The sequence below is a fragment of the Hyla sarda genome, chromosome 8, assembly GCF_029499605.1.
Source record: "Hyla sarda isolate aHylSar1 chromosome 8, aHylSar1.hap1, whole genome shotgun sequence".
Classification (NCBI taxonomy): Eukaryota; Metazoa; Chordata; class Amphibia; order Anura; family Hylidae; genus Hyla; species Hyla sarda.
The window spans coordinates 159,211,365-159,237,314 of NC_079196.1; the positions used below are offsets into that span (position 1 = coordinate 159,211,365).

The window sequence follows — 25,950 nt, forward strand, 5'->3', positions numbered from 1 at the left end:
GTAAAAAAGCATCTAGATGACATTTTTAAAACCCTATAAAATATACCGTAGTGTTATTCACGGATTGTAGATTTCACCATCAAATCTGACATGTATCAACACATCCTTACTTTTAATTCCATCAAATATCATGTCATAGATCACTCTGAAATGATCCACACTGCTGCTTCTTGAAAAGCTTGCAGTACAAGGGTAGCTGTAGGCAATAAAAACGAATGCCTTAGAATACCTGAACATTCAGTGTGGAGATGTGGCGTTCAAGATTCTGCTTGGCCTCTGCTTCCTCATCAAGTTGTTCCTGTAGACTGTTCTTTTCATCCTCTATTTGACGGAGCTTGGTGGCCACATTCAACTTCTGACGAGTCTCTTCTTGCAGCAATTCCTAAAAAAATCAAGAATGTTAATATATGTATACATAAAAGATCACTGATTTATAGTAATTCCACTATTATCATTTTCCACACAAAATGACTTGCCTGACTGTCCTGGAGCTGCGATGACAAGCTTGCAACATCTTTGGAAAGTTTGATGGATTTTGATTCTGCTTCATTGAGTAGGACAGTGACATTTTCCAGTTCCACCTACAGATATATAAAAACTGTAATCAGAAAAGCAGCAGGGGTAAGAGTGACATCCAAAGTAAATTTCAACAATGTTCTGTACCTGTACTCTGTGGTTTTTTTCTGTCAGCTCGTTCCTGACCCGCTCTCCATCAGCATACTTAGACTGCAGCTCTTGTAATTGAACTTCAAGCTTCTTCTTCTTATGCTCTACATCTTGCTTGGCTGTATTTATAGATCTGATCTCTATTGTGAGATCTGAGTTCTCCTTCTCCAAAGCTTGTTTGCTCTTCTCCAAGTTGATTTTAACCTGGATATTGGAAAGATATTATATAATTGAGTGTCATTCTTATACATTTTCTGACTTGATACTGGTAATGAAATATTCTTACCCTTTTTACTTGCTCCAGTTGTTCTGTAATCTCTTCAACAGCTTGAGTATGCTTCTGTCTCATCTCTTGGACCTGGGCTTCATGGTTTCTTGTCTCCTCTTCAATTGCCCTCTTTAATACTGTAACCTCCTGTTCTCTCTTAGCTCTGTTATGAATTAGGCACATAATAAAGCATTATATACACACAACATACTAAATATGTAAGTATAATTTTCAATTAGCTATCTACAATTACGGATTCTAGTCAACCATAACTGACAATTGGCATATATTACCACATTAAAAGAACACTGAGATTTCATCAAGGGAAGATGAAGCTTACACGAAGAACTGTATCTTTATTATGTGAATAGTTATATAGCTACATTTGCAAGTATTACAACAATGACAAAACTAGCACTTTGTGACCTAACATTTATGATACTTAAATTTAACTTATTGAGTGGGCTAACCATTTGGACATTACAGCAGTGTCATGGTCAGTGGAGCCAATGCTTAGATAGTTACAGCACATCGATCTTAAAGGTGAATACCAACAATAGACCTTTATGGCATCACCTGGGATATGCTCTGATTGTTAGATGGCAAGGTTCCCACTATGGGTCTCCAATCTATTAGAGAATGGAGCTCAGTTACAGAATATAGGAAGTTGGGGGAGCCAGCAGTACTTTTCTTTGACCATTAATCTATTATAATGCAGTTTGTTAACACAACCCAACTGCATAATGATGTTAGTGGTTGGCAATGATCTGTGATGTCAAAGCCCTTGACATAATTAAATAGTTGGGCCTTATTGATTCTTTTTCTCTCTTATGTCTTACCGTGTTTCCCCAAAAATACACCCTACCTCGAAAATAAGCCCTAGGCAATACCTGGGCTGCAAATATTAAAAAACAAACTTTAACTTACCTTTGTCCTCCGTTCCCCCATTGCTAAGGAACTGGCGTCACTGTTCTCCGCTGCTCTTGCTGCTTCCTGGTGTTGGGACGTCTCAGAGCCTTCAGCCTATCACCGTCCGCAGCGATGTCCCGCCTCTGCCGATGATAGGCTGAGCCCACTGTCATGTAAGAAGTCGGCCGGGGGGCGGAAGGGACATTGGGGGGCAATGTATGCTGTTCAATGTACATACCGTAAATAAATAAGCCCTACCCTGAAAATAAGCCCCAGTGTGTTTGTTGTGACTAAAATTTATATAAGACCCGGTCTTATTTTTGGAGAAACACGGTAGCTGCTTTGTGCAACAGATAATATATACTGGGATTCTCTGACACACTCACCGGAGTTCTTGTTGCGTTGCTGTGCTGTCAAGTGTGTCTTCCAGCTCTGTCTTCAGTGCTTCCAACTCTTCACCTAAGTCTCTCTTTTGCTTCTCTGCCTTATTTCTCGCAGATTTTTCTGATTCCAAGTCTTCTTGAAGGTCAGAAATGTGACCTTCTAACTCTCTGATTTTTTTCAAAGCATTGTTTTTCTGGGCAAGTTCATCTTCCAACCTTAAAATCATAATAAATGGGGACAAATTCTGAACAATTACTCAGGTTGTCAAGAACAGCAGTAAAATTGATGTCTTCCCCGCTAATAATTAAAATGCTTCAATTTACTGTTAGAATATTCATTATCCACTGCTATACCCAGCTATAAAACAGCACACATCCTGGAAAGCTTCAATGCTCTACAACTACTATAGCATAAAATGTTGCCCTTCATTATCAGCCCTCTCACAATTGATCCTTATATAGTTTTAGCTCATCACAGTAACATTGTTCTTCTTGCCTGACCAGTTGCCTAAAAGGGTCACCTGGCAAGAGCTGCCTGGAGCTCCTCTTCTTTTTTAGCTAGTTGTTGCTTCAGCTCAGCGATCTGTGCTTGTAGTTCTGCAATTTGTTCATTAAGGTCATTAGCTTCTCCTTCCAGCTTTCTCTTCACCTTATCAAGTTCTTGTCTGCCTTTCTCTTCTTTCTTTAGACGGACTATAGGAAGGACAAAAAGAAGGTCATACATGATGATGCTGTGAAACATTGTTCCAAACCGCATCTGATCCTCTATCATAGCAGAATACAGGACCAGTGACTCCCTTAGATCTCAAAAGATAGAAACACAGTGCTCCCATATCTTCTTAGCTAGATAGCATTACTGGACAACAATCAGAGAGGGAAGATGGTGAAGCCCTTAAGTCATCAAGGTGATAGAGACCCCCAAAGCACTCCCTATAACCATTGCTCTACAGCAGCATATATGCATTTACCAATAATGCATAAATATACTATACTGACCTTCCAGTTCTGAGATCATAGATTCATGTTTATTTTTTAATTTTGTCAAATTCTTTGCTTTTTCTTCTTCTTCCGCCAAATTGGATGTCAGGTCGTTCACTCTATCCTCAAGCAACTTTCTCTCCTATTTTTTTTTTTTTTATAAAAAATTTTGTTATCCAGGGAAAATTTTACTTTATTATCATGTAAATCATTTCTTTCTAGGCATATACCTTAGCTAATTTGTTGTTCTGATCGTCCATTAAAAGAACATCATCTTCCAATTTTTTAATTTTGGCTTCTGCTGTCACTTTCTCCAGCTGGAGTTTCTGTCTGGCTGCTTCTTCTTCTTCTAATTGTTCCTCCAGGTCCTGAAGTGGAAACCATAACATCATGACACTTTACTAAATACATGGTTATTAGGAACAGTGATATTTTATATATTAGGGATCGACCGATTATCGGTATGGCCGATATTATCGGCCGATAATCACGATTTTGGGCATTATCGGTATCGGCAATTACCTTGCCGATAAGCCGATAATGCCCCGCCCCCCGCACCGCCCCCACCGCACCGCAACCGCCCCCCACCGACCCGCCACCACCGCCCCCCCGTGTCGCACCCCCACCGTAGTGCTGGGCGGTATACCGGTATGGATTTTTGCCCATACCGCTATACCGGTCGGGCCCCTCCCCCACCCTCCGAGTCAATAAAAAAATAAAAATAAAGTTACCCGTAATGGGGGTGGTCCGGGCCATCCATCCATCCTTCCTGTAGTGTCCGGCGCCATTCCGGGTGGAGGGTGAACCGGTCCGGGCTGTCCTTCTCCAGGGGTCCTCTTCTCCACTCCGGGCAGGCTCCGGCCTAGTACGCTGCATAGACGCCGCTACGTTGACATCAGGTGCGTCGCTGCGCACGGGCGTCACTGCGCAGCGGCGTCTATGCAGCGTACTAGGCCGGAGCCTGCCCGGAGTGGAGAAGAGGACCCCCGGAGAAGAAGGACAGCCCGGACCGGTGGACCCTCCACCCGTAATGGAAGGACACTACAGGAAGGAAGGATGGCCCGGACCACCCTGACAGGTAGGGGAGAGAAGCGGGTGGTGGCGGCGGCCTATGGCACCGCAAAAGCCACTGCAGTGCATTGATTTAAAGCGCCCGCTTTAAATCAATGACCTGCAGCGGTGTCGAGGGGGGATAAATAGCCGATAACTTATACCGGAATATCGGTATAAGTTATTGGCTATCGGCCCTAACCTCCACCGATTATCGGTATCGGCTCTAAAAAACCGATATCGGTCGATCCCTAATATATATATATATATATATATATATATATATGTATATATTAGACAAATGTATACAAATTTGTAGGTAAAGTTGCCCCCATTAATCCATTGTGTCAAAATCCCATTTTCAACTGGTACTTAACGCAAAATCCAGTTAGATCTTACTGTACCAATAGAAGACATGTTCTGAAGATGACAGAAATGGCAAGGGCCACATTACCTGCATTTGCTGCAACATCTTCTTCTTTTCTGTTTGTAGTTGTTGGTTGTTTTCCTCTTCTTCTTCTATTCTGGCTTCCATTTCATGAAGAATCTCTTCCAGTTCTTGTTTCTTGGCTTGCAACCGTATTCTCATCTCTTCTGCTTCAGCAAAAAGCTCAGTCTCAGCCTGAAGCTGTTCTTGAAGTTGATTCTTCTCCTCTGTCAACTAAGCATACACAATATGACCATATTTTAAGATTTACCCTAGTATAGTATAGTATAATGTTCTATAAATGTTTCATTAACTATATATCTGTGAAAACAGCTGATATGGCTGATTTCCATATACCTGAATATGCTTCATCTGAATCTCCTTCAATTCAAGCTCTGTTTTGTGGAACCTTTCACTGACTCTTTGAAGCTCTTCATCTTTGGCTTGCATTTCTTCTTCCTGACGGGTTACTTGCAGCAGAGGTTTCACCTATCATATATACAAGTATTAGAACTTTAACCTATATGCCTAACAATGCAAGTCAATATAATTTTACTAGATCAGATATTAAATGCTAGATATATATATATTAGATTTTTTTTTACATTTTAGAAGTTTACCTTAGTAAACAGTCTCCACCATTGCCAATTTCTGAGCTTCAGGTAGGCAGCACAATTTCTTTGAATGACTTTCATTGCAGTGAGTTGCTGCTGTCTCTTTGAAAAAGCCCTGTGAGTATGACACACATTTAGAATTCAAGACTATAACATAAGTAAATGCACACATAACACAAAATGGGTGACCTTAAAGGAAATCTGTCACCAGTGTCACCTGCACTAACCTGTCGAACCGACAGATAGTGCAGGTGACAACCTGTCGGTACCAACAGATGACAACGGTACTTACCTTGTCCCATTCCGTGGCGGGGATCTCCGGTAATCTTCTTTGTTAAGCTTCAGCTCCCGGCACCCAGCTTGGAGCACGGGCGGAGCTTAGTGACGTCACGGCTGCTGCGAGATCCAGCAGAGCAGCAGCAGCTTGGGGCATGGGCAGAGCTTAGTGACGTCACCACTGCTGCTCCCTGCCAGGTCCCGCTGCTAAAGAACAGCAGCGGTGATGTCACTTAGCTCCACCCGTGCCCCCAGCTGGCTGGAGCTGAAGCTTAATGGAGAAGTTTACCGGAGATCCCCACAACAGAACGGGACAAGGTAGGCACCGTTGTTATCAATGTCACCTGCACTACCTGTCTGTACCGACAGGTTAGTGCAAGTGACACTGGTGACAGATTTCCTTTAAAATTTTATTCTATTTGTTTTGCTCCATGATTGTAGCAGAACAAACAAATAATGATGGTGACAGATCAGATACATAAGGACACCAACCATGCCCAATGGACCCCACTGAATATTATAAAGTCTGTTGTGTTTCTTTCATGGTGTCACTCATTTAACTAGGCAATATAACACTGCATTCTGTGCTATTTTGTTTAACATTTTTATGGCATCTGCGAAAAAGACAGATGTGAACAGAGGACATTAGTGTGTAATTATTAAAGTTTCTTGTTCCAGACCTCTCCAACCAAATATGAGAATGTTGCTGAGTTAATACGGAGATTATCACAGTATAAATCAGCAGTTGCAAAGTCTAAGAGAACCCAATTCCACTGTCACATCTAACACAGCCAAACTATGAGGAAAGAAGGGAAGCTTGCAGGATCTAAAACGTTGTATGAGTGGCATGGGTGAATTAAACACATTTTTAGCTTACAAACATCTAAGAGCTACATCCTTCATTGTTGGGCTCATAAACAGCTTCATAATATGTTATTTGTGCTTTAATCCATTAACTGCTAAAGCATAGAAAATTACTTACTTTCTTGCAAGGTAACCACGACTTTGGGCTTGGAAAGCAATGATTATATCTGTGATCTTTAAGTCTCTTTCTTCTTCTAGGTGGGCAAGGACACCTGTCCTGAAGAATATCTTACTCTGGCCAACTCTGAACAGATTGGGGTCAAGTTCTAAGGCTTTAATCTGACAAAAACACACAATTGATTATTTTTTTTAAACATTTTTAACATTAACCACTGAAAACAACACATGCATGTCATGTTAAAATGATTCTAAGAGAAATTGAAATCTTTAAAGGAATACTCCGGGATGTAACTTAAAACATTTTTTTAGTTTCCCTGAATGCAACCATGTCCTGCCTCGGCTAGTGATAGGCTGAGCCGCAGTGAGACATATTGGGCCCTGGTACCAGGAAGAAAACCACTGCCACTCAGCCAATCACCAGCCAAGGCGGACATCACTGCTGCTGTCAATGAGCTGAGCCACAGTATGAGGAGTCAACCACAAAAAGCAGAAAGAAGACAGCAGTGGAGGCTGGGAGCAGGATACTGGAGGCATTGGGGGAGTGGCAGGAGATAAGTTCACTGCAGGTATTTTGGGCAGGTAAAAAAATAGCATTTTGGAGTACTCCTTTAACTAATCAAAATAAAATAAAAGGTTGGACTCATCTGCATAATAATATTAATAAAGTCTAATATATTATGTGGAAATTAACCCATAAATAACAGACCCTAGTGAAAAGTGATTGGGTACAAAGGTTACAAATATAAATATTCTTCTGGATTCTAAACAGTCATTACTGTGTCAGAGCCTGGGCCTGACGGAAAATCCTATGTTACCTCTGTTGGGCCAGTCTTACTATAAAACATGTATATCACAGAGAAGATGCTTTGTACACACTATGAAAGCTTTCTGTGTTAACTACATATAAACATATTTCAATTTTATTTGATTCATTTTATTTTTGTACAGCAACTCAAAGAAGAGAAAATGTCCAGCATCCAAGGGGTGGAGTAAAAACAGGGTCTTTCTTTATTGGAAAAGTTGCATAGACACAATAAAAATGCTTACGCATTTCACGCTTAGTCATAGAGTCTCTATGACTAAGCGAGAAAGCATGAAATGCGTCAGTGTTTTTACCGTGTCTATGCAACTTTTCCAATAAAGAAGGACCCTGTTTGTACTCCACCCCTTGGATTCTGGACATTTTCTCTTCTTTGAGTTGCTGTGCAGTGAAGCCAGAGGCAGGACCGGCAGGTCTTGGCACAGGTGTGGAAGTTTGGCTGGGTGAGCTGTTCCTACTACTTGATTATTTTATTTTTGTGCTCCATTTCATGTAAAATTCTGTGAATTTTGGAAGATAGTGGAGAATGTTTATCAAAAATGCATTCAAAGAAGAAGCGTCATTGCTCTTTGCAATCAGGATGCTGATTTCAATTTGCAAAGATTGGTTGCTACCGGTAATTATACTTCACTCTGGGTATGAACATACTGTCACGGTATTTGCTCTATACATTATTTTAGAATAAGCAACAAATACAAATGTATGTTAATAATAAACATAAACTCATATACAGGAAAGTACAAACGAGCAATATCATGAGATGGCCACATATTCAGTTACTTATATGTATTACTTACCATGAGCACACATGCCTGTTTACCATCCATAAAGCCTTTAGGGATAGATCCAGCAGCAAGGATTTCATATCTGTACAATGGATAAAAGAGAATGATCCCTTGTTCAGAAGTGAGTCACTTGCAATACAGTTAAAACAACAGACTGTAAATATATAACCCTGGAATAGGTCAGTGATTTATTGATTATTGTATTAACTTTTTTACTATCCCATGCTATTGTTTTGTGTTCTAAATGATGCTTTAAAGAGGACCTGTGGTTACTTTTTGGTTAAGAAAAAACAAGTGGCAATAAACTGTACAATCACAGTGGCTAATCACATGCCTGCTTTCAAAGTCCCATAACACACATAACTATGTAAAGATTACTGCCACTTATGTTTTTCAGGGTGAACATGTGTCCCCTTTGTGTTTTTCAGGGTGAGCACATGTCCCCTTTGAGAAAGATAGAAAATAAGTTAAAGAGTACCTGTCACCAAACTAAACTTTTAATATATTGTTCCTTATTTAATTATGCTATTTACTTGCTGTTAAAATTCACAACTTTTATATGTTTTTAATGTGATTGAAAAAATGTCCACTAGGTGGCTCTGTTCTGTTTCCTGTGCAAGTGACCAAACTCTGGAAGTGCATGCGGGGCATGGAGAGGCACAGCTCTCACAGGCTTCAGTGACGTTGCACATGCTGGGAAACGCCCACTTTCTCCTGCCGGGAGCTCACACGATGTGAGCAAGAGGAAAGGTATTATATAGAGCTTTTTAAAGCTCAGAAAAAAATTTTAAGGGCAGGAGGGGTGTTAGGAGAAGTTAGGGAATAGTAGTATAATAGTTAGTAGTTTAGAAAATATGGTTTTATGACAGGTACTATTTAACAATAGAATTACCTTTGACGGAACTCCTGGAAAACTATTCTGTTGGGGAATCCTTGACGACAAATTCTGATGCCTTCTAAGACACCATTGCACCTCAGCTGTTCAAGAACAAGATGGGCATCAAGTTTTCCTGACTAAAGAAATAACATTTCAGTTAGTTTCAGTTAGTTTAGTTCAGTTATAACATTGTAGACATCTTAGAAAAATGTGGGAATGCAAAAAAAATATTACCATACAGTCTAACACAAAACTGCATTTCTAAAGAGACACAAATCTTGGACTTATGTGCATAGAGTTTGTGGCCATAACCCTACATAAGTGTAAAATATGTACTAATATAATAAGATGATGCAATGGTGTGAGTAGCCAGCTTAAAGGAGTAGTTCAGTGAAAGATAACTTATCCCCTATCCAAAGTATAGGGATAAGTTATAGATCATGGGGGGTCCGACCGCTGGGACCCCCCCCCCCCAAGATCTCCTGAACGGAACCCGGCAGTATGCTGAAGCGACTGTTCCGACCCCCGAAGGAAGCCACGGCCGACATGCCCACTCCATGTATCTCTATGGGATACATGGAGGGGGCGTGTTGGCCACCGATCCGTGCGTGGGTCGGCATGCCCCCTTCCAGCAGACTGTCGGGGCCCCGTTCAACTGCAACTTCGGTTGCAACTGAATTCAATGTTCTGTCCACAGTACTGATATGTTTGGACCTCCTGAACAAGAGCCCTCATCTTTCAGCCAAGGTTTCAAAGAGTATTTCTTATTCTGGAGGACCTAAAATATCAGTACTATGAATTCTACTGGAACAACACAATTCTCCACTTTTCTTGCAGCCAGGTTCCCTCACAGCTGATTGCTGAAGGGCAAGCATCACAGGACTCTGTGATGTTAGGTACCCATATAATAAAATGGGATTATCCAGAGTGGACATACTGATATGTCCTTTAGTCTTGTAGAACATTGCGGCTTCCCTAAATTACTTAGGCCTTTAATGTTCAACAATATTCACTTAAAACATTTTTGGGGAATCTTATTAAAACTGATGCAGAGGAAAAGTGGACTAGTAGCCCATAACAACCCATCAATTTGCTTATTTAATTTCTACAAAGGCCTCTGAAAAATACAAAAAAAAAATTCAAAAAAACATACACTCATACAGCTACATAATTTCCAATAGGTATATAATATGCGTTTACCCGTTTTTCATGATTTGGAATGATACAACGAACAAAGTTTGGATTTGTGTTTCTCAGTGTTGTCATTAGTTTGCCCAATTGCTCCTTGTAAAGTTGGCCGACAGTACGGAACATGCCTTTCTTGGTTTTTGAAGCACTAGGCATGGAACTTTCAGTCATTTTTGCCATCTGATCCAACCCCACAATACGGTCAACTAAAAAAGATAATATTTTATATATTCTTTACAGTGGAACTGATGCAATGGAGGCACATCTACATAGTTTTCATCAACATTTTAATGGTTGTTCTGTTTTTCCATTTAAGTGAACACATCAAGCCACTTATTTAGAGACCAAAATTATGACATACCATCTTTCCATAGATCTGCAACAAATTTATCTGATGATTGGTTCAATAATGATGTTACATTGTCGTTCAAGGGGTCCATGTTCTTGGTTAGCCAAGAAGTGGCATCATAATCTACCTATAGAAGATAAAGTAAAGTTTTGGTAATGTATTTTTTCAAAACTTTGATGTTTTCAGTGCATTATATTATCCTATTTAAGTCATACTTTTCCGGCATAGTGGAGGAGGGTAAAGATAGTTTTATCCTTCAGTTGCTTGGTTTTTTGGAATTTAATATGGCTCCCTTGTTCTTGGATAAGTTTCTCCACAAATGAGACATCAGTGGCTTTGGGGAACCAACACTCTTCATCCAGAAGAGCCAATACACCAGGTGGGTTATTCTACAAACAGGCCGATAAAAAACAAAAAACAAAAAAAACAATCAATCAACTACTCAACACTTTCCTTTTTCTGATTTAGAATCTTTTTTAGATCTTAACAAATGACTTACAGGCCTCTCAATAAGCTCTATGCATGGCTGAAGATCTAGACCAAAGTCAATGAAGTTCCACTCAATACCTTCTCTTTGGTATTCCTCCTGCTCCAGAATGAACATAGTGTGGTTGAACAGCTGCTGGAGTTTTTCATTAGTGTAATTGATGCAAAGCTGTTCAAATGAGTTGACCTAAAATGTTAAAATGTATTATAATTAAAGAAGGAAAAATCTATGAGTATTGGAACATTTGCTACTAGAGTAACTGTTGACTGCACTTTATTGTCTTGACTGTGAAACAGTGATAATACTTGAGTACATTGAGTACCTCATATTTTAAGTGTCTTTAAATATTACCTTACCGCAAATATTTCGAAACCAGCAATGTCAAGAATACCCAGGAAAGAAGCTCCTTGTCTCTTGGTTTTATCGAGAGCTTTGTTGACCCGACTGAGCAGCCACAGGAAGAGACGTTCATAAGTGGCCTTTGCCAAAGCTTCAATTGCAAAGTCAGCCTAATTGTAGAAAAATAGTTGAAGAATTGAAGAGCTGATCAATCTCCAGGGAAAACAGTATTAAAAACTAACTATTTAAAATACTTTGAAGATGGAAAAGTGAAGGTCTGATATGTGAATTTTCTTAGGATAATCCTTTTAGGACTATCATCTCAAAATATACAACTTACTTTTATATTACTATCACAAATTGTACTGGTTTCTGCATATTTTGTGTGGTTCACCCCCTGACACAAAGTTGTGTCTTTGGTATTATCTCCAGCTCCCTGGCTCCAACCTTTTCCTCTCTCAACAATGCAGGAGGCTTGACTTGACCCCACCCCTTAAGTGATGTCAATACCTCTGACTAGTGCCTACAGCCTAAATTACCTTCTCCCAGTCATATACACATATACATACTGTATATAACTTAATTGGGATATTTAAGAAGAATGAGGTGTGTTTATTGCATGATGCCTTGTGCTGTGTTCACATATGGCATTTTATTAGTGGTCCTGTCACTGTGCCACATGTGTTTTGCTGCATTTTACAGAGAATGACCAACACCAGAATCTGCAGAGGTACTGGAACAGTACCAGTAATAAATGTTACATGCTCTGGTCCCTTGATGTGATTGTCTTGCTGAGCTGCAGCGTGCTATCATCAATGGAAGCACCCTGGTCCAATGTGTATTACTGCAGCTCAGCGAATCGCTGACTTACGTGGAACATCACTGTGGTCAGCAATTCTCTGAGCTGTAGTATGACGCATTAGGCCCATGTGCTTCCGTGGATGACAGTCACGCTGCAGCTTAGGAAGACTATCGAATCAGGGGACTAGAGCAGGACACCAGAGGCACCAAAGGAATGCTGAAGGTAAGGGCACATACATTGGGGCATTAGACATGCACCAGGATGATGGTGTAAATTTAAAGAAATTTCAACACTTGTGCAAAAGTTGTGCAAAAATTGTGGTGTAGCATTCTGGAGTAAAGTACGCCTACTAATGATTGGTCTAAACTTAAAGGCGATATCCATCAAAAATTTACTTATCCCCTATCCACAGAATAGGGGATTAGAAGCTGATCACGTGGGGTCTAACCACTTTGACCCCCTGTGATCTCCTGAATGGGCTCCAGCACTCAGTGAGAAGCCTACAGTATGTGCTCAAGTCATTTCTATTGGAGTGCCGAAAAGAGTACAGTACTCAGGCATTATTGGCACGTCCATAAAAATAAATGGAGCGTGTACCGTCTACCGGTAGAGGAAACGCTCTTCTCACAAAGAGAGCCCGAGTCACGTTCTGTGATCAGCTACTTATCCCCTGTCCTGAGTTCTCCTTTAAACTAGACTAAAGATCTAAAAGATCTAAAGATGAGCCAGATAAATTAAACACTAAACTACTACAGTATTGTACATTTTGGTAAATTTTTAGACTGTCTAGTCTAAGTAGGCATTGTCAATGTGTTAGACGGTGGGGGAGATTAATTTAAACCTCAGCAGAGGTAAAGTGGAGCAGTTGCCCACTTTGCATCAGTTTGCAGATTGCTTCAACTTTTAAAAAGGCCTGTGAAAAATAAAAGAAGCATTCTGATCCACTTTTCCCCTGCACAGGTTTTGACTAATGTTCCCCACTGTCTGTAAATCGAAGCCATTGGCCCAGAATTATCTGGCCCAAAAATCTGTCAAAAATAAAAACTGAAATGATTTTCCCATAGTAACCAATCACAGTTCAGCTTTCATATCTGAATGAGCTCTGGTAAAATGAAAGATGAGCTGTGATTTGTTCAATGTTGGCAAATCACTCCAGTTTTTGCCTCAAACGGATTGATAAACCTAGTCCATTGTGTTATTATATCATATTATTTTACACTGTAGCCTTTTGTGTTGAGGGCAAGTTGAACAGTAAAACATAACAGTAACATTCATAAAGAAGAATGATGGTCCCCATTCATTTTTGAGCGGAATGTAACTCAAGACCATCCCTGAAAGCTAAATGTGGCACACAAGGTACGAAAGGTTAGGAACTTCTGCAGTTGAGTGCTCATAGCTTAATAAATAGAGTTAAAGGTTGGCTCTTTGACAAATTGGGTGATTTTGTTTTAAGGTGATAAGCTTCTGTATCATATATCAGAAAAGTAATCAAGATAACACAGAATGAGTGGTGTATGAAACAGAAAATAAATAATCTTTAGAGAATAAAATTTGACATTTCTTACAACATATACAGTAGTGGACAGTAGTTATACACTCCCATTTCTCCCATTATAGTATATATATATTTTTTTTTCATGGAGGACTATGGTGGGTGAGATGCCAGACACCTCTAGTGGCAACCACCTTAAGGAGGAACCAAAGGTTTACAGTGACCAATTAATTGCCCCAACAGTAAACATATAAAGGGAAAATGTCAACAACTAATATATATATATATATATATATATATATATATATACCGTATATATATATATATATATAGAGAGAGAGAGAGAGAGAGAGAGAGAGAGAGAGAGAGAGAGAGAGAGAGAGAGAGAGAGAGAGAGAGAGAGAGAGAGAGAGAGAGAGAGAGAGAGATCAAGAATACACTCCCAATGTCTCCAGCTATAGAACTACAAGTTCAAAATCAAGAATATATTGAAAGTAAAATCAGGGAATCGTGTCCTTAAGATTAGCTATTTACTTTACCTAGTTTAAACTTCTCATTGTTGTGGAACAGCATTAAACCGTAAATGACTCGATTCATATGTACTCTTATAAGGACCATAGAAGATTTACATGCAAGTACATAAGTGTAAATTACTGCAAAGTTACCTGTTCTTTGGTTTGAGCTTTCTGCACAAGGTCTCTTCCCACTTTGATACGAGGAGTAAGAATGGACCTTGTAAAATCTGTTACATTGATTCCCATCAGATGGCAACATTTCTGGGCAGCTGAACAGCAAAAGACACCAAGAAGTCACCAAGTTGCTAGACAATTAGACATAGTCTTTTACTCTTTTTTATGTGTAAAATTGTCCCTAAATAAGTTACAGCAAGCTTTTTCAAGTTTTCACATTGAGCATTTGTGTGTACCACTGAAGTTGTTTTTTTATTTATTTATTTTTTCTTTGCAGTGGTCATCGATTTATTATTTGCAACTTTATGCACAATCGACAACATTTATGCATACCAAGTCTCACCACAGAGTAAACAGTGTCTATATCACACAATATTTCAAGTCCTCATTATCACTGATGCTTCTGTATACAGTTCATGAAAGGCAGTGTGACTTTTTGACAAATTTGACCCAACCGATTCAAAAAGGAAACCAGGATAAAAAACATGTACATCATGCACATCATGATAAATTCCCTCTGATATATTTTATTTATTACCACCATACCTGTGTCATCTGGCATGGAAGCCTGATCGGTATTCCTTTCTTTCTTGAAGACAATGTTGCCAAGCTGGAGGACTGATGACACCACCTTCATCATTGCTGCCATGTTGGAAAAAGAAAACATTTATTTCTAACTAGCTGAGTACCCTTCGTTGCCTGTTTTTCCTACCTTATCCTTGTGGGGGAGGAAAAGCAACAAAGGAAGAGCTTTTGTCCTGATATCTTGTCCTTAAATCCTAATCCTATATCCCCTCCTCATATCCCGACCCCAAGTCCCCTCCTCATATTTCAACCTCATATCTCGACCTCATATCCCATTCTCATATCCCATCCTCCTATCCTGTCCTCATATCCCGACCTCATATCCCGTCCTCATATTCTGTCCATATATCCTGCCCTTATGTCACATCCTCATATCTTGTCCTCAGGTGCGACAGATTTGTGATGAAGATATTCTAAGCTGAAAATAGAAGGGGACGTGGCTTTGTGGGACTGGACGTGATTTGCAAGCCAGACTGATGCACAAAAAGTTTAGAGAATAAAAGGGATTGGGCTTAAACAGTGGGTGTGTCTTTGTGAGATGGGGTGTGGCTTGCAAGCCGGATTGACACATTCACCAGGAGATGCGGAGCTTGTGGAGTAAGGTACTGTAAGTCCTATATACTTGCATGGGACTTGAAACAAAAACCCATCTTTTATATAAGGGTGTAGGTAAGGGTTAATTTAACTATCATATATTTTTATTTGACATATACAGTAAGTAACATATGTACCAGGTATTATTGAAATATTTCCAGCTGTACGGAAGTTATGTGGGAACATAGATTTCGCATAGATTTGCATGGGACTTTAAACGAAAACCCTGATCCTCACAAATAGGGGTAGTTAAGGGTTAAATTAACTATCCTATGTTTTTAGGGGACATACAAAAAACAACATGTGACCAAGTATTGTCGAAATATCTACAGCCATTTGGAAGTTATCCAAGTATATTTCCCATAGACTTGTATGGGATTTTAAACAAAAACCCCGACCCTGGCGAATGGGGGTAAGTAAGGGTTAAATCACCTATCCTATGTTTGTTGTTGACATATTAGTAACGTGTGCCAAGCTTTATTTTAATATCTTAAGCCGTTTGGACGTGATGCTGGAACATACATACACACATTTTTTCAAAACTTGTGTAGAAAAAGAGTTGTGCAGTTGCCCATAGCAACCAATCAGATGCCTTCTTTCATTTTTCACAGGCCTTTTCAAAAAGGAAAGAAGCAATCTGATTGGTTGCTATGGGCAACTCAGCAACTTTTCCTCTGGACAGGTTTTGATAAATCTCTCCCATTGAGTTTTATATATATAGATAAGTCAACATTTTCTCATTCTGATCTCAGTACTGACCTCAAGTATTAACATGGCAACTTAAAGGGGTTCTCCGCCCCTAGACATCTTATCCCTTATCCAAAGGATAGAGGATAAGATGTCAGATCGCTCCGGTCCCGCTGCTGGGGAGCCCTGGGATCCCCGCTGCAGCACCCCGCTATCATTACAGCACAGAGCGAGCTCGCTCTGTGCGTAATGACGGGCGATACGGGGGACGGAGCAGCTGGACGTCATGGCTCCGCCCCTCGTGACATCACGGCCCGTCCCCTTAATGCGAGTCTATGGGAGGGGGCGTGACGACCGCCATGCCCCCTCCCATAGACTTGTTTTGAAAGGGGCGGGCCATGATGTCTCGAGGGGCGGAGCCGTAAAGTAATGATGCTCCTGTATTGCCCTGTCATTACGTGCAGAGCGAACTCGCTCTGTGCTGTAATGATAGCGCAGTGCCGCAGCGGGGATCCCAGGGCTCCCCAGCAGTGGGACCGCGGCGATCTGACATCTTATCCCCTATCCTTTGGATAGGGGATAAGATGTCTAGGGGCGGAGTACCCCTTTAAGTTAGAGTCCTTCTATCCAACTGCTGATATAAGTTACTTGGTGTTCATTGAGAGGACCATTTAGACAGACCAATTGTTGGGAGCAAACAGCTGCAAAGTCCATACGACCAGCTGATGAACAAGCTTTACCTTCTTCGTCTGCTGATTGCTGGACTTTCTACATGGGCCAATGACCCATATGATAATGCCTCAAGTATGTAACCTATGATCCTTGAATAAAGACAAACATTCTTGTACTGGCTAAATCTTGTCTCTATGATCTGCCTTATCCTTTCTTCATGCAAAATTAGGGCTTGATAACAGTGTGGTGAACAGCTAGAATGCGGTCAGAAATTCCAGACCACTCAATTTTGCATATTATTATATTACCCACCGAAAAAAGAAAAAACCTTGCCAACAACAGCAAGTACTAGGTGCAAAGATTAAATAACACACCAAAGCAAAGAAGATGCACCACCGCAACAGATTTATATCAAAATATAAAAGAATAATCTTTATTTGATCACATATAAAAAATTAATACATATTTTAAAATACACATAAACAGTGAAAGAGAGCAGCACCAGATACATACACGTACAGGACGAGGGAGGCTATCCCACAGAGCATATATAAGGAATGGAACAGGTCAGAGATAGAAAATCATTGTGGCATATTAGACAAAATAGACAATATAAAGTGCAAGTATAATAGCTGATAAAGTCCTGAACACAAAAAAGTAAAGACGATGTGATAGACGGATGCCAAGCGTACCTATACGCATAGGTATGGTTGGCATCCCTCTATCACATCGTCTTTACTCTTTTGTGTTCAGGTCTTTATCAGCTATTATACTTGCACTTTATATTGTCTATTTTGTCTAATATGCCACAATGATTTTCTATCTCTGACCTGTTCCATTCCTTATATATGCTCTGTGGGATAGCCTCCCTCGTCCTGTACATGTATGTATCTGGTGCTGCTCTCTTTCACTGTTTATGTGTATTTTAAAATATGTATGAATTTTTAATATGTGATCAAATAAAGATTATTCTTTTATATTTTGATATAAATCTGTTGCGGTGGTGCATCTTCTTTGCTTCGGTGTGATATTATTATATTACTTTTCCTGCCAGCTCTAATTATGTTAAGATAAGAATAAAAGACTTTTGCTGTAGACAATATCTGAACTTCTCTACATTGTTCTGTCCACTGTACTATAAGGGAAGGGGTTAAAGCCTATAATATTCAAAACGCCAACCTTGATATTAAGGATGAGTGCTTCATATTCACAAGATTAGTTTAATTGGTGATTTTGGAGACTTCAAAGGCAAACGACTTATGGTAATTGCTACAAGTTTGTTAGGTTTAGCTCAAGATATTTTATGAACTTTAAAGCAGTTAGACAACTGCCTAACATGTGGCTATAATGCTCAAAGATGTGGCCCTCGATTCATTTCAAGATCAAGGAGTTATATTATACTATTCTATAATAAAATTTGAAGTATCTAGAGTCAACTCATTCGATCACTTGTTCATCATTCGATGAACTCTTACCTATCTGTTCCTCTTCATTGAATCCCATGATTTCCATGGCTTCCAAAGTCTCCTGGAACATGTCTGCATCATCCTGTGAGGGGACGGGCACATAACCATGGGAAAAGAAGGTGTAATTTGAAAAACCTTCCAGTAGTAGTTCCTCTGAAAGCCGAAACAGAAATGATATACCTTATTAGGGGGAGGAGGTTAATATTTTGCGTGGGTATTTTGTGGGAATTGGTGACTGGCACTGTTATGGTGTACTGCCCCACCAACAATTCCCAGTACTTATTTTAAGAAGGACAGATTGTTATAAACAAATGCCACATACCCTTCCATGCAGGCTTAGATCCTTGAAGCAAATAGTAAAATATGTGGAAAGTCCTCTCATCTTTAGCTTGCCGGATAGCACGCGATTTTTCTAGCAAATCTGTTCCATTATTAAAGACTCAAACATTGCCTCAATAGAAAACCACTTTTAAAGATAAATTGATGGAACACAAGCTGGAATGTAGTGCTTGTTTATACAGTGGCACATTGTGCCAAAATCCTATTAGCCCTTATAAGGAATGGCTTGCTACAATTTAACCTCTACATCAGACATTTCAGTGTAATCCATCCAGTGCAGCGGCCAATATTTAGGGATAAGTGACTTATTTATTCTATGTCTTATATGTACCACCTTTTCCTTGTACTGTTGTTTTAGTTACTCTTGATAGCAGTTAAAGTGTTTTTCCAATTATTACAAGTGATGGCATATCACTAGGATACAGAATCACATGTTGATCATTGGGACCTAACCTATGGGTCCTCACCAATCTTCCAAAGTAAGAAGCTGTAGTGTTACTTTAAAGGGGTACTCCGTCCCTTGACCTCTTATCCCCCATCCAAAGGATAGGGAATAAGATGTCTGATTGGGGGGGTCCCGCCGCTGGTAACTCCCGTGATCTCTCCTGCAGCATCCCCTATTATCTGGTGCACAGAGCAAGCTTTTCTCCATGCCTGATTACTGGTGATGCAGAGGGCGGGCCGTTACATCATGATCCTCTGACCCCTGCATCACCGGTCATCAGGCACAGAGTGAAGCTTGCTCTGTGCACCAGATGATAGGGGGTGCTGCAGGAGAGATTGCGGGGGTTCCCAGCCGTGGGTCCCCCGTGATCAGGCATCTTATCCCCTATCCTTTGGATAGAGGATAAGATGTCTAGGGGCGGAGTACCCCTTTAAGGAGTATTCCAGAATTTTTTTTTCTTCTATGATGCCAAGTTATAATACGGAGTAATAAGCTTTTATTAACTCCTTTGTGCACAGGACACACACCGAAAAGTGTTGTAGTGCAAGCCTTTTTATTGCTGTCAAAGACTGCTGCATTGGTTGAGTGGATAGCATTACTTCAGTAAATTCCATCCACCCTGCTATCTTCGCCCCCTGGAGACAATGTGACTTGTGAATATTGTCTCTGGCAGCATAGAATGCTGGGAAAGGTCAGAGACAACAGTAAACAAAAAATACTTGCACTACAGCACTTCCGGGTGTGGGTCCTGTGAATGTAATCAGGACAAATCAGTGCTAGAAGCATATTACACAGGATTATAACTTGGCATCATAGAAAAAAATCCTGGAGTATCCCTTTAAGTGCTGTAGTACCTTAAAAGATATTTCTTGCCCAGCTACACTTGTGGCCTGTAACCCTTAAATCAATGGTTCTTTGGAAGATGTGCAGCATATCTGTCATATGGTTATAGTATATTCTAGTGATATGCCATAACATTATATGATGGGGATGCCCCTTTAAGACTACTCAGGCCCCACATTAGGCAACACACAGTGTATTTTGCCTGGAATGTTCCTTTAAGATGTCACAGTTTTAAACCATATATAATAGAATATATTGGCTTGATGCTACATGCAGGATAAAATGGTACAGTATATAAAGAATTTCCAATTGACTAAGCAAGGTACAGAAACCAGGATTAATAACAATTAAATGCTTTGTAATAAAAAAAAAAAAAAGTACTTTAAATAAGATTTAACTAATTTTGTATTAAATGGCTTCTTACGATTTTAGATTTAAAAAAACTATCCTACAACTACAGGGTCAATGATTATGTCGTGAGATATGAAAAAGTTATGATATAATTCTAAGGAATATTCTGATTTAGGCTAGGGATGTACCACTTGAATTTAATTTGAAGAAACGTATTGCTTCCTGTCTCTGTAATGTATGTGGGGGACATTTATCATGCTCTTTATGCTATGTGTAAAATTGGCCCTAAAAAGTTGCAGCAAGCTTTTGCAACTTTTCACATAGAGAAATTTTTATACAACACAGCATTTATGTGTGTAAAGTAGAAGTTTTTTTTTCGCAGTGGTCATCGCTTTATCGTTCGCGACTTTTGTAAAAAGTCACAAATTTATGCACAATGGACCAAATTAATGCACACCAAATCTGACAACACAGTATAAAATTGTCTATTCTACACAATATTTCCAGTCATCATTATCACTGTGACTTCTGCATACAATTCATGAAAGGTCATTCAACCTTTTGATACATTTTTCACAGCCTTGTCAAATACACTGCAAGGAAAACCGGAAAAACAAAACATCCCACACTCCATGATAAATCCCCCCTCCACCCTTACTTAGAAACCAGCTTCCAGCTTTCATTTTTAAAATGGTCTCTAAAAAATGAAAGCTAGAATGTGATTGGTTGTTATTGGCAACTGCTCCACTGTTCCATTGCACAGGATAAATCTTCCCCCTTTGTGTTCATCTAACAGGCCACACTCTTTTGCAGCAGACCAAAAAGGATACAAGTTTCGATGTTTGCTCCAACAATGAATCCAGAAACATCAAAGTTGATACGAATGAATTTACCCTAGAAATATAACAGAAAGATAGTATAAAAAAAGGCGATACAAGTCCCCAAGATGACTACTGTTGAACCCAGCCTAGCAGACCACCCTGGCCCTTTGTCTTTTAGTCTTTGATACATATTAAAAGTTATCTTTTAATTGTAATACGCCTCTGTGACCACTTCTGTCCTCTTCTTGGCCTGATTTTTTGTTGGGATCTATTTGTGAATTTCTTCTTGGTAATTCTACTTCACCATGAAAAAAGGAATGACCAGTAGAGGCAACGATGGGAATAGGCATGGCATTTTTTTTTCTGTAAGCATCATAGTAAAAGCTAACAACTGGATTAAGGAATGTCTACCTACGTGTCTTCCTAACAGATCAGAAGGGACTATTTTTGGAATGATGTTTCAAATATGTTTTTCATTTTGCAACTAAAATAATTTTAGATGCTTGATCAAGTTTTTTGTTGATACTTACAAAGCGGGATGAGTTGTCATTTTTCACAGTTTTGGCGTTACCAAAAGCTTCAAGGATGGGATTAGCTTGAAGAAGCTGCTTTTCCAGCTCTCCCTGGAATTCATGGCAACCACATGTTATGAACAGAAATGAATAAATGAAGAATATGTATACATTCATGCAATTTAGGTTAAGGTTATAACCAGAAATATCTATAAAATATGAACTTTAATGGACAGTCAAAGGTTATTTACTCCTTTGAGTGAATTGCTTGATGTGCCGGTGGATTGCAATTTAAAATCTCTACTGTAGCATGAAGACTAGAGCAGCCGCTATCATACAGTAAGTACTGTAATGTTCGTAGATCAAAGACCAAGCACGGCATCTGCTAAGGATCATTACCAAGATGCCCTGATTGGACTTGGCACAAGTCCATAGATAAATGATTGGTATTCTTGGCAACAACTAAAATCAGACAAGACACATCCAGGATCTTCTTATCTTCTGGCTTACTGTATATATAGCTTTGGGCGATGTTATGAGGTAATGTACATCATCAAGCTTTAAAGCAGCTTAAACCTTATTCCTATTAATTAATGTTTGCTACTGCACTGTTTGCATTGACAAAAATGATGCTAAATGCAGCAATACTTAGCCTGCGACAGGAAAAAAATCAATGTCTTTGAAAAGAAATCATTGATTTGGCATGCACAGATACACAAGCCGTGCAATAAGAATATGAATGTGTACACAGCACGCCATGCAATTTGAAGGCAGAAGTAATTCATTGAGAAATTTAGGCACTTTTGCTAGTAGTAAGTTCATTTTTATTTTCTAGCACTCAATTTCTCAACACATCCTCATAATACATACTAAATGTAAGTATTTAACCATCAGCAAATAAAGAATTAGTTGTATATTCCCCACCTCATTGGGCACAATGATAGAGGAATTCTGCTATGTCATTACTTTGAAGGCATTACTCTTCGGCTGGGTTCACACTACGTTTTTGCCATACTTTTTTCAATCCGTTTTTCTAAAGAAAACCGTATGGCAAAAAAACGGATGGAACAGTATGGGGGAAAAAAAGTAAACCTTATGTGTTTTTAAACAGTATACTGTTTTTAAAAGTGCATATAGTTCCGTCAGTTTTTATAAAAAAAAAAAAAACCATACGTTTTAGAAAATTTTGTCCATTTTTAATGGGAGGGGTCTACGGTGGGGACTTTAGGGTTCAAATGCGCATGTGCAAAGTAAAAACGTAGACGTTTTTCACGTATGGAACCGTATACATGTGCGTTTCCCATTGCCGTCCATGTTAAAAAAAAACGTATGCGGTTGCATTACGGTTTTTAAACCGGAGTCAAAACCGTGGTTGACCACAATTTTGTCTCCGGTTTAAAAACCGTACTGCAACCGCATACGTTTTTTTTAACATGGACGTCAATGGGAAACGCACATGTATACGGTTCCATACGGGAAAAACGTATACGTTTTTACTTTACACATGCGCATTTGAACCCTAAAGTCCCCACCCTAGACCCCTCCCATTAAAAATGGACAAAATTTTCTAAAATGTATGGTTATTTTTTTTTTTTTATAAAAACTGACGGAACTGTATGCACTTTTAAAAACAGTATACTGTTTAAAAACGCATACGGTTTACTTTTTTCTATACTGTTCCATCCGTTTTTTGCCATACGGTTTTCTTTAGAAAAACGGATTGAAAACAGTATGGCAAAAACGTAGTGTGAACCCAGCCTCACTTAGAAACAATGGAGCATAGCTGCAGGGTGAAGCAAACGTGTAGGTACTGTGTTGTCCCAATGTGGGGACACTGTGCCAAACTGATAGCTAGGTTTGTCTTTACCCAAGGCCCAGATCCAGTGGCACACCCTTCCCACATAATTTGAAAAAAAAAATGTAATTAAAAAACTTTTTTTAACTGGTAATACAATGTTACACCATTGTTACACCAAAGTATTAAATGCATTCCCATTCGCAGAGGCAGGACTACAGCTACAGTTTGGATTGCCAAAAATACAAACCTAGTGGTGCTATATCACGTACATAAATATTATTTCTATACCATACACGTACATAGTACCACTAATCACAATTTACACAGGAAGATCATAGTATCGCAGGGGCTTCATGGTGAAATAAATGCTATTAATTATGCATTATCTACATAAATTGCCCCTTCATGCAATTTATATTGCAATTACACAATACTACATATATAAATACAATACATATAGGGGGGTATTTATCAAAGGATTTATGTGGGGGGTTTTTTTCACGTAACTTTGGCGCAATACTTTGGCGCAGTGTCTTTTTGCGCCAAAGTTTGGCGCATCTTCTCCACTGTCATTTTTACAACTTTCTCAAAAATCACACGGTGCTGTGTGTGATTTTAACTTTAGTCAGTAATTCATCATTTGCGCCAATCGATCTTTGGCGCAATTTTGCGCCTTTAGGGTTTTACACACTTAGCAATGTCAGAAAATGTAAAAGGTGTCAAAATACGTTAAAAAATTTTTTTGTGAAAGCAGCGACGCCTCCGGGGCTGCTCAATACTATCCTGCGACATAGTTGTCTCTGAGGAACCTTCACCCTCCGTTGAGCCAGCATTGGACATGGCCGCACAGGTTCAGGAAAGGTAAGCACTAAAGCAGTGGTCGCCAACCTGCGGACCTCCAGATGTTGCAAAACTACAACTCCCAGCATGCCCGGACAGCCAACGGCTGTCCGGGCATGCTGGGAATTGTAGTTCTGCAACATCTGGAGGTCCGCAGGTTGAAAACCACTGCACTAAAGCAACCAAAAAAAAACTACTCAAGTTGAAAATAAAATCCATTTCACATGGTGGCCATAAACCCCACAAAAGAAAATAACTCACGTCGCTTGCTGATATACTGCAGGAGGGACTCCGAAATGGCTGCTCTACAGGGTAAAATACGCGTCCTCTGTGGTGGTAAGTTCTGTGTAAAAGGTGCTGTGAACGGCTGATTTCAACATTTGAGCCAAAATTACTAACAACTTGCACCAAATGATAAATTTGGTGCATGTCCACGAAAACCAAAGTGAAAAAAAAAGGGTAAAAAGAAAGTCCATATAGAGCAAGATATAGAGCTGCTATAGAGATATATGGGGAGATTTATCAAAACCTGTCCACAGGAAACTTGGTTGCTGAGTTGCCCATAGCAACCAATCAGATTGCTTCTTTCATTTTTGAAAAGGCCTGTGGAAAATGAAAGAAGAAATCTGATTGGTTGCTATGGGCAACTGGGCAAGTTTTTCTCTGCACAGGTTTTGATAAATCTCCCCCTAATAGAGCTGCTGTAAGACAGAAGAGTGAGGTGGAAGGCAGGACTTCCTGAGATCATCTCTACCTGACTGTGGCGGAGGGGATTGGGTAGGCCGCTCTCCTCCCTAGGTCCCCAAAATGTGCTTGGAGCACCAAACCTTTACAATTCAGGCTCCTGTATGCCAAGCTTGACACATTTATAACTTCTGAAAGGCAACCAGCTGGCCATGTCTGCTTTCTATCATATTCATATCAATTGATCAAGGGCTGCAGAGATAGTAGCGGCACCTGGATCCCGTGCATGAGGCCACCTCACCATACAAAAGAGACACCAGTATTATCAATGGCATACGGTAGGTAGGGCCCTGATTTTCCATTGTTGCCCTGGAGCTTCAATTTACACCTCTGGAAAGAACATTTCAATCTCTTTTCACCATAGGCGCCTGCTAACTAAAAATAAATAAAGGCCAGTTAATAAGTCTAGGATCAATCCCTTTTTGTTATTTTCCCCTTTTGTCCCTGAACAGATAAGGATATGAGTGAATGTCCCACAAGCAGCAAGAAGCTGTACCATAAGTCACATGTGTCCCACAAGCCACCAGTTGGGATTGTTTCCTAAAATCATAACACCCTTTTCCTCTAAAAAAAATAAAAAAAAAATTAAACTCTGACCTAAGTTGGGGTAATAAGTAGTGGTTTTATAATGTAATCCATGGGATAACCCATCATGAGAGTAATGCAAGACACTTCCATTCCATATTAGCTTGAGAATATGCCGCAAATTGTGTGCAGTATTCACATACTCTGTTACCAGATTAAAATAATACTCTTTACCTGCAACTGAAGAGGTGGGAGCTAAGCCGGCAAACTAAGTATCCCATAGCCCAAGATTGGGGGCCATTTCATAGTTTCTATCTATACACACACAAGTGGAAGCTTTAAAGG

General features: G+C 39.7%; 1 protein-coding gene across 6 annotated transcripts in view; it reads right to left on the reverse strand.

Moving 5' to 3' along the window:
- The window catches only part of LOC130283814 (myosin-11), a 138,414-nt gene that overhangs the window by 13,189 nt on the left and 99,275 nt on the right, over positions 1–25,950 (reverse strand). For 5 of the 6 annotated variants that reach the window (XM_056533324.1, XM_056533325.1, XM_056533327.1 and 2 more), the window contains 25 exons: positions 21,717–21,809; positions 21,196–21,259; positions 18,710–18,808; positions 18,397–18,540; positions 14,930–15,025; positions 14,360–14,478; positions 11,418–11,570; positions 11,074–11,247; positions 10,790–10,963; positions 10,587–10,701; positions 10,238–10,431; positions 9,053–9,174; positions 8,173–8,242; positions 6,554–6,714; positions 5,302–5,410; positions 5,039–5,170; positions 4,709–4,915; positions 3,435–3,572; positions 3,223–3,346; positions 2,748–2,919; positions 2,230–2,442; positions 953–1,097; positions 664–870; positions 477–581; positions 230–382 (listed from right to left, as the gene is read on the reverse strand). In XM_056533324.1, the coding sequence (XP_056389299.1) occupies positions 230–382; positions 477–581; positions 664–870; positions 953–1,097; positions 2,230–2,442; positions 2,748–2,919; positions 3,223–3,346; positions 3,435–3,572; positions 4,709–4,915; positions 5,039–5,170; positions 5,302–5,410; positions 6,554–6,714; positions 8,173–8,242; positions 9,053–9,174; positions 10,238–10,431; positions 10,587–10,701; positions 10,790–10,963; positions 11,074–11,247; positions 11,418–11,570; positions 14,360–14,478; positions 14,930–15,025; positions 18,397–18,540; positions 18,710–18,808; positions 21,196–21,259; positions 21,717–21,809 (3,483 nt within the window). Of the gene's footprint in view, positions 1–229; positions 383–476; positions 582–663; positions 871–952; positions 1,098–2,229; positions 2,443–2,747; positions 2,920–3,222; positions 3,347–3,434; positions 3,573–4,708; positions 4,916–5,038; positions 5,171–5,301; positions 5,411–6,553; positions 6,715–8,172; positions 8,243–9,052; positions 9,175–10,237; positions 10,432–10,586; positions 10,702–10,789; positions 10,964–11,073; positions 11,248–11,417; positions 11,571–14,359; positions 14,479–14,929; positions 15,026–18,396; positions 18,541–18,709; positions 18,809–21,195; positions 21,260–21,716; positions 21,810–24,597; positions 24,919–25,950 lie in introns of those variants that run through there. The other variant, XM_056533329.1, reaches the window with a different exon arrangement.